The sequence below is a fragment of the Saimiri boliviensis genome, chromosome 18 (assembly GCF_048565385.1).
Source record: "Saimiri boliviensis isolate mSaiBol1 chromosome 18, mSaiBol1.pri, whole genome shotgun sequence".
Lineage (NCBI taxonomy): Eukaryota > Metazoa > Chordata > Mammalia > Primates > Cebidae > Saimiri > Saimiri boliviensis.
In genome coordinates this window covers 3,147,663-3,156,933 of record NC_133466.1, presented here as the reverse complement: position 1 = coordinate 3,156,933, position 9,271 = coordinate 3,147,663, and the positions used below count along the sequence as shown (strand labels likewise).

The 9,271-nt window shown below is 52.4% G+C and overlaps 1 protein-coding gene across 1 annotated transcript; it reads right to left on the bottom strand.

Annotated features, from left to right (window-relative positions):
- Nucleotides 1–4,713: 4,713 nt before the first annotated feature.
- On the bottom strand, nucleotides 4,714–5,854 carry LOC101033055 (putative uncharacterized protein encoded by LINC00322). The gene is given in 7 exon segments (XM_074389176.1): nucleotides 4,714–5,100; nucleotides 5,102–5,325; nucleotides 5,328–5,385; nucleotides 5,387–5,427; nucleotides 5,430–5,522; nucleotides 5,525–5,673; nucleotides 5,675–5,854. Coding segments are annotated over 7 exon segments (873 nt in total). The 5' UTR covers nucleotides 5,815–5,854; the 3' UTR covers nucleotides 4,714–4,932.
- Between the last annotated feature and the right edge of the window lie 3,417 nt (nucleotides 5,855–9,271).

Below are 9,271 nucleotides of genomic sequence, written 5' to 3'. Positions count from 1 at the left end.
GCTGTCAGCCATGCAGCCACCGCGGAACGTCCTGCGAAACAAAAGAGACGGTCGCCTTCCGTTCTGCCCGCCGGCAGGTGCCAGTTCTGACAGATGTTGTGTCTTTTCTTCCAGCTCATTTTTCATAAGAGTGTAATACACAGGGGAGCCACCCTGCACATCGACTTCCCTTTTCAAGGTAAGACATTGGAGCATTTTCCTACCTCATTAGATACTCCTCTCTGACGTGGCCAAGGCTGCTTTAGGAAATGAGGGTTGTTTTCGACTTCTCCCTGTTATAGATTTGTAACACTTGCAGGGAATATCGTCATAAAGGAATCTCTGCGTTTGCAAGGCTATTTCCTGAATGTCCGAGTGAAATGCACCGAGTTCGCATGTCCCCTGTTACTTTCTGACATTGCTCTGTCCCCTCCCAAGAGGGGGGCAAGGTCAGGCTCTGAGTCCCCGCACTGTGGAGGGGTGAGCCTTGGGGTGGGGCAGCTGCAGGCCTGGCCAGGCCCTGAGAGGGGCCAGCCCGGGGAGCCAGTGCCGGGATCGCCCCCTGATTCTCGATCCTCTGGTTCAGCAGTGAAGCTGAGCCTCTCCAAGCCATTAGGTGTACATTCCTGTTTGCAGGAAAACACTGGGAAAGAGCAGGAGGACCAGTTAGATGTCACCACCAGTCAGCAGAGACGTCAGGAACGAGAGATGTTTTGAGTCTCAGAGTGCAGGGAGTGTGCAGGCGAGATCAGTGGGGGAAATGCGTTTGGCGTTACCCCTCCCCCACACACCTGTGTACCAGGTTAGCTGCCGTTGGGCACATCATCTGTCACCTGTGTGCGCACTTGCGGGTACCACCCTTGGGTGTGTCTCAGTGCAACTGGGGACACAGGTGGGTGTTGCCTCCTTACGGTGGGAGACACCCCCTGACTCCAGGGACGAGCCAGCAGCGAGAGAAGGGCGGGAGGCCAGATCCCGAGTTTGGTTCCCAGAGTGCAGAGCCCGAGCTCTCCTCCGGCAGGCGGCTTCTGAGGCCCTCCAGCCCCAGCCACCCCCGGCTGCGCCTTCTCTTCCTAAACTCTCCCCTGCTTCTCCAGGTTCTCTGACTCAGCAAAGCTGGGCCAGGAGCTTTGATAAACAACTTCACCGGCGCCAAGCAGCAGGCGGGGTGCAGGAAGGAGGGGAGGAAAAAGGCTTGGGACGTGAGCAGAGTGAGAACCCGGACGGAGACGAGAGCTTCAGCAAACGACGCAGGACGCCGTAATTACTGACTTACTGGCTTTCTCCTAGAAGGGAAAAAAAGGGCCCCTCTTCCCCCAGCCTTGCACACCTCTGTGTGCGATGACAATCTTCAAACAGAAACAACATAAGAACACCCAGATCCATAAGACTTATAAAGAGACTTAGACTCCCACACAATAATAGTGAAGACTTCAACACCAATATTAGACAGATCAATGAGACAGAAAATTAACAAGGATATCCAGGACTTGAACTCAGATCCGGAACAAGTAAACTTAATAAACATTTATAGAACTCTCCACTTTAAATACACAAAATACATACTCTTTTATCAGCACCACATCACGCCTACTCACAGGTTTAAATGAAATACTGGTTGGCTGCTTGTTTGTTATTTTCTTCCCTCGTATTTTTCCTGTCTCCATTATTAAGCACAATTATTGGTATAAAAGAGGTTTTCAATACCCATTTTTAGACTGCATTCTAGCCTGGGCAATAAAGCAACACTCCCGTTCTCTCTCCCTCTTCCTCTTCCTCTTTCTTCCTCTCCTTCATTCTTTTTTAAATTTATTTATTTTTCTTTCTTTTTCTCTTTTTTTCCTTTCTTTTAAAAAAAAGAAAATAATAATAAAATAAAAATAAAAACCAAAAGAATTGTATGGGATCTCTTATTTCCACCAACAAATTAATAAGTCTTCCGCTGTGAGTGCTTTGCTGTTGGTATGCACGTGAGATGTTTTAAAGGGACAGCACAAGGTGCGTCAGTTCATCTCTAAACATTTCCCAGGAATCTTTGACGGAGGAGGACAGCCTCTCACTCAGCTGCTCTACTAGCACCCCAGTCAACAACCCAGTTTCTGTTGTAGCACCCCACGCCACACCAGTCCAGACTTAAACGCCCCTCATCTCTCCAGGATTACTTCACGGTTGGTTTGCTGCTTGAACCACGGTACACAGTCCCCATTCTGCTTTTGGTCTTTATGTCGCTGGAGTTTCTTTTTAATTTAGAACAACCCCCCCCCATTTTATTTCAAACCGAAGCTTGTTTAAGAAACCAGGTCAGGCCGGGCGCAGTGGCTCACACCTGTCATCCCAGCACTTTGGGAGGCCAAGGCAGGCAGATCACTTGCGGTTGGGAGTTCGAGACTAGCTTGGCCAACATGGCATGACCCCATCTCCACTAAACATACAAAAATTAGTCGGGCGTGGTGGCGCACGCCTGCTAAACCCAACTACTCTGCAGGCTGAGGCACGAGAACCCTTGAACCCGGGAGGTGGAGGTTGCAGTGAGCTGAGATCACGCACTGCACTCTAGCCTGGGCAGCAGCATGAGAGCCTATCTCAAAAAATAAAAAGAAAAAGAAACCAGGCCAAAATGTCTCTCATTCCTGATGTCTCCGCTGACTGGTGGTGACGTCTAGCTGATCCTCCTCACTTTCCCAGTGTTTTCCTGCAAACGGGAATTTAGATCTAAAGGCTTGGGGAGGGGTCGGCTTCACTGCTTTTGGCAGAAAAACTCCACAGGCAACACACCTCTCAGGAAACGCCTGGGGTCCCATTCCACTGGTGCTGGGCCTGACTGGTTGGCACCTGTGGTGGCAATCTGCTCCCCCATGCCACTGCAGCCAGCGAGGTCCTGTGGGCAGCTCTGGAGGTCCAGTTTCCCGATGATGTTTTTCTTCCTTGCTTTCGAATCCACTGGTGGTTTGCTAGAATCTTTTTTCCCGAGGGTGTGCGAAACACTATTTTCACATCCCCACGCTCATGCTGGATTCATGAGCCAGAATTCTTTCATAAGAAGAGCTCTCACTTCACCTGCTATTTAGCAACCCCTATTTATTTACTGCTTGGTTACTCCAGAATACACGCTGTACAGTAAAGATAAATGCATAATTATTTCCCCCTTTCTTCTTAATTATCAGAGTAAGGAGTTGCTACAAAAATTAACTTCAATGGCAACAAGCAAGGTCAATTTTTTTAAACGTTTCTTTTTTAGTAGCATTAAGAATGAGTGGATTTTTATGTATCATTTTGATCCATTGCTCTGAGGTGCCCTGGCCAGCGAGAGGACCTTTTCCTTGGCCTCCAGGTCCTTTGATGTGACCTTATTTGTATTTGATGCCTTCCCTGATTTCTGGCAGAGGATGAGTATCAGGCTCATCATCTCTCTTCCCTGCCTCTGACCTGGAGTCAACCAGTTTACTCACAGGCTTTTAACAAGTGGGGCAAGGTGCTAGAGATCAAAGTCTAGGCACTTTTGGTGCTCACTGGTGCCAAGTGGTCACTGCTTCCCATCCCTTCCAGTGGCAAGAACTAGGAGAGGCATATTCAGTTTTCACATCATGAGACTGGCCAGGCACGATGGCTCACGCCTGTAATGCCAGCACTTACATCAGACCAGCTGGGCTCACTGGCTCCCACCTGGAGTCCCAGCCCTTTGGGAGGCTGAGGCGGGTGGATTGCTAGAGCTCAGGAGTTTTGAGACCAGCCTGGGCAACATGGTGAAACGTCTTTACAAAAAATGCAAAAATTAGCCACGTGTGGTGGTGTACTTGTGGCCCCAAATACTCAAGACACTGAGGCTGGAGGCTGGCTTGAGCCCGGGAGGTTGAGGCTGCAGTGAGCCAAGACGGTGCCACTGCACTCCAGCCTGGGTGACAATCAATCAAACAATAAATCAGAATGAATAAGTTATGAGACTATATTCACATTTTCAATTCAACTATAAGATTACAGTGCTACTCTTAACCTGTTGGGTTCTATATTTGTATATTTTTTCTCTTTCAGTAATAATCCTTTTGGTTCTTCGCAACATTCACATAATTACTTACTGGCTTTATCCTGGAAGGGAAAAAAAAATTTTAAATAACCATGTGACTTAACACTAAGACCTACTGAGTGATACATATGATTTCCTTGCCATTCTTTTTATCCTTAAAATACATGCCACAAGCAGAAAAAAAAGTCCTAAATACTGTGCTCTAAAGTCACTGGAAATAATTTTGTCTTTGTTTAGTTATATTACGAACATTATATAAATTTTCATTTTTGTTGGTTTCCTTCTCTAAAGATGCTTTCTTTTAAAGTTTCTTGTTTTGAATTTGGAAAACATTCTCGTCGTTCTGGAGTCGAATGCTACAGCTAGGTATCTTCAGAGCAGTGAGCTTCCACTTCTAACTCCACACACATGGAAAGTCACCATTTTTATTAGTTTCAGATTTATCCTTCCAGTGCTTTTCTTTTGCATCTATAAATAAACACACACATATGCATATTTTTATGTTTTATTACACAAAAGACAGGTCACTGCATACTGCTGTCTGCTTTTGCCACTCAATGATATATCTGGAAATGGTGTCTTATCAGTCCCTGGAGAAGGGGGCTGGGCCCAGGCTGGAGGGAACCCAGCAGGCTGGGAAGGAGGGGCTGGAGTATTTTACTCTCCGGGCAGCAGGAGCACCAGTGGTGGGGAACTGAATATTTGCAGGAATACTAGCAGAGAATGTGAGTGCTCAGTATGGCCCAGGCTCTGATCCTACAGAGCCTGATGCATGTCAGTTGAGACCGGATTCCTGGGCATCCTGGGGCCTGTAGGCAGATGGCACTGGGCTACATATTGGTTCCTAAATTTACAACCACCTGGAATCGGCAACATGACCTTATTTGGAAGAAGGGCCTTTGCAGATGTGAGTAAGTCCAGGCGAGGTCATACTAGACTCGTGTAGGCCCTAAATCCAGTGACTGGAGTCTTACAAGAGGCGAGGACATACAGCAAGACTGGGGAGAAGGGCTCGTGACCCTGGGGGTGGAGACGGGAGCGGTGCGGCCACACACCAGGAATGCCAAGGGCTCCTGGCAACACCCAAAGCTGGGAGAGGTGAGAAGTGGATTATCTTCTAGAGCTGCCGGGGTGGGGCTGGCTCTCCAGATGCCTTGAGCTCAGGCTTCTGGCCTCAGAACCAAAACAGAATACATTTCTGTTGTCCTCAGCGGCTCCTTCAGGGGCACTTTGCTTGGCAGCTTCAGGACGCTTGCAGAGATGGCATGGTCTCTGAGGCTGCTCCCTGCTCTAACACTCCTGGCCAGTAGCCTTGTTCTCATCCGGTGTCCAGAGAATGGGCTGGAGGAGTGCAACCTGGCGGGGTGCAGGCGTCCCATCGAGTCTAGGCCGGGTAGTGGCAGTGAGTGGCATTCCCACTGAGGCACTGGTGATTGCCTGGCCAGCAGGGGAAACTGAGGCACCCAGGATGGCTTCATGGCCAGACCTGGGGAGAATGTGCCCTTCAGCAGAGCAACTGGTTGGGGAGAAGAGGGTGGGTGTGGGGTGATGAAGGCACTGGGGGAAAACACCCCACCAGACAAGTGGACAGGCAGCTGGAATGTTCCAGGGGCTGGGGCTCCCAGGACTGCCAAGTCTGGGGGTGCTGAGGACGTGGTGCCAGCGCACTAGTGGCCCTCGCTCAGCCAGCTCTCCGAGTCATTCCTGCAAGGTTTAGGGAAACGCAGTTTTGCCTGAGAGAAGTGTGTGTCACTGGGACTCATTTAATGTCTGTTTACAGCTAGCATTCCTGCCGGGGTGATTAAAAGCCCCATCAGAGTTGACTGCAGCCTGGGTGGTCTCTTGATCTGGGGGTCCTCTGGACTAAGGGGTGCTTTTGCCCTTCCCTTTTTGGTGCAGCATAAGCCTGAGCTGGAAGAGACAGGCTCCAGCAGCCGCCCTGCCGGAGAGCACATCCCAAGAAACCCAAACCACCCGCGCGGCTGGAGCGCAGGGTCCCGCAGGCCCAGGGACTCGGCCTGGACAGTTTCCTGGCCGCTCTCAGGCTGTCGTCTTGAGCACTTTCATCTTATTTCTCTTGCTTTTATTCCTGCCCATCTGGGACAGCCTCACCCGAGGTGTCCAGGGATCTGCTGGTCTTTACCCCAGGTCCCCCCTACCCCTGACACACGCCACACAGTGAGTCCCCCTCACCCACTCCAGGGTGCAGCTGGAGGTCCGGGGCCTGCTCTGGGAAGCAACGCAGGGCCCCGTGGGCTGAACAGAATCCAAGCCCGAAGGCCAGGTCTGCAGTGCCTGCTGGCCACCTTTCGCACACAGCCTCCTCCCGAATCAGTGCTGCCCTGACTCTGGGTCTGCATTGCTGTAGAAAGCCTTCTCCGACTCAGGCTGAGACACAGGTCACCAATGGGACTGTCGCCCCGGGGCCGGCGGCCTGTGCTGCTGGCTGGAACGTCTGCCATGTCATCACTGACAAACACGGCTGCTCTGTGTCCATCCCAACCCCGGGTCCGGGTCCTGAGACCACTCATGGGACAGTGCAGGCAGCCCAGAGGCAAATCTCCCTGCCACAGGTGGGTGGGGCCTCTTGGGAACCCCATGGACCCGCAGAGTCTCCAGACAGGGAGGTCTCTAGGGTGGCACAAAGCCTGTGAAAGCCCCCAGTCCTGCTGTTAGGACCAGGTGGGAGGAGTCTGCTCCCTCTGCTGCCTCTCTTTCCTTCAGGGTGGGCTGTGCTGTGTCTTTGATAAAGCCAAAAGGGACTGGGGCCCCAGCACGATGGTCGGGGTGTTGCTCCGGAGCTGTGACTCCAGGAGAGGTGGGTGTGAAGGTCTAGGAACAGGGATTGGCCACAACTATTCCCATATGTCCCTGTGACCATGTCTTCTGCAGCCATCAGAACCATGTGGCAAAATGAAGCACATTCATCCCGGAAACACTCCCGCTCCGTGCCACGAGGAAGCCTCCAACCGCAGGACAAGCCCCAATTTGTGTTTCAGGCTGAACACACACAGCAGGATTGTCGGGGGCTCAGGAAAGAGCCTCAGGGCTGGAGACGATTCTTCCTGGTTTGCAAGTTGAGCACCTGTTAATTTTCACCAGGAAAAACAAACAGAGAGGCTGCCATGAGGCAGGAGGCCACACAGTGTAGCCGCAAGGCTCTTTCTGCTATGGACGAGGATGGTTGCAGGGAGGGGTTGGCCCAACACTGAGCGGCCACACCGAAAGAAGGAAAGTTGTTGGGGATTTGGGGTTTCACAATTTCTCAAATCTCTTTGAACTCCCCTCACCACACCCCACTCCAGACTCCCAAAATCAATCATAAACCAAAGTTAACACATTTTTTCCCAGGACCAAGAGGGTGCCTTTAAACCAAGGCCCTGGGGCTGGTTGTTGGGGCTCCCACCTGTAATCCCAACACTTTGGAAGGCTGTTTGAGACAGGCCTGGGCAATATAGTAAAACTCCGTCTCTACAAGAAATTAAAAAAATTAGCTAGGTGTGATGGTGCCTGTGGTCCCAGCTACTCAAGAGGCTGTAGAGGGAAAATCACTTGAGCCCAGGAATTCCAGAGCACAGTGAGCCATGATCACACCACTGCATTCTGGCTTGGGAATTCCACAGCGCAGTGAGCCATGATCACACCACTGCATTCCAGCTCGGGAATTCCAGAGCGCAGTGAGCCATGATCGCACCACTGCATTCCAGCTCGGGAATTCCAGAGCAAAGTGAGCCATGATCGCACCACTGCATTCCAGCTCGGGAATTCCAGAGCACAGTGAGCCATGATCACACCACTGCATTCCAGCTCGGGAATTCCAGAGCAAAGTGAGCCATGATCGCACCACTGCATTCCAGCTCGGGAATTCCAGAGTGCAGTGAGCCATGATTTCACCACTGCATTCCAGCTCGGATGACAAAGTGAAACACATCTGTAAAAAGTAAACAAAGAAGCAAACAAAACAGATGCTGGACTTGGAGGCAGCTGGCGAGTCCACTGGCCTAGACCACGAGATCTTCCAGCAGGCCCTGAGGGCGTCCCCAGCTCTGTCCCAGTAGGCGGGCAGCTCAGCTTGCACAGGCTCCCCAGCCTGGGAGAGCTCAGCCCTCAGCGGCAGCCACTGCACACAGACCTGCCTTCCTGCTGTGGGACAGAAGCTGCCTCTCGGGCTCGGGGTCCCTGTGCTCCCCTCTGCAGTGAATCCCATCACTCCAGTTCACTCCAAGTCATTCTGGCCTCAGTCACAGATCCGAACATTTCAGGCTAGAATGGTCTAGACCCTGGGCTGGCCTGGCTCCTCCCAGGATGCACTCCTGAGCCCCTGAGGAGAGGCAGAGGAATGCAGCAAAGCCACCCAGATACACCCAGGCATGGCAGAGTGCGGTGGGAATGCAGCCGCTACAGGGACTGCCCCGGGGTGGAATCCTGTGCACCTGCCGTTCTGCGTCCTGCCGGACCAGTGTCACCTGGGTTCCCCTCACACCCACTCCCCACTGACTAAGAAGGCCACAGAGACCCAGGCCTGAGCCCCAGCCTGCTGCCAGCAGGCTCAGACACTTGGGCATGTTTCTTAGCTGTTCAGAGCCTCGGTTTCCCATCTGGGAAACAGATGGTGATATCTCAGAGACAAGGCGGTGAACACCCGAGGGGAGCACAGGCCACTCTCAGCAGGGGGGCCAGGCACCGTGTCTGTGTCTGCTGATGAAGGGTCCAGCCCGACCCTTGGCTTCCTGCATCCCAGATGTCCGTCGAGGCACGTGGCCCCAGGTGAGGGGTCCAGAGCAGAAGGGAGACGGGCCAGAATGCATGGCGACCCCCAGGCGAGGCCCCAGTCCCGGTGATCACCGCCACTCCCACTGGAATTCTCAGGACTGGGCGCCCGTCGTTTAGAAATAAGTGTTTTTGTGTGGTCCTTAGTTTCCGTAATTAATTCTTAGAGTCTCTTCTATAACAGCTCCTTGCAGAGATTCTGTAGAAAGCACCAGGCGATTTCAGCAGGGCTGGAGGCAACAGCCTTTTCTACGAGCTCGGGGTCCAGGCACAGCTGTAGCAGCAGAGAAATGCCGGGTAAAGAGACCCTGGACACTGGGGGCGGCACCAGCGGAGGAAAGGGTTTCCCACAGCTGCCTCCCTCCCCACAGGCTGGCAGGTGGCCGGCTTCAGGGGTCCTGCCCTGCAGAAGGTCTTTCCTTCCAGAGCCCTGCAGCCTCTGGGAGCCAGCACCGGCCCTGCCAGGCCAGTCTTTGGAGTGCATGGAGCGGGGCTGGGGGT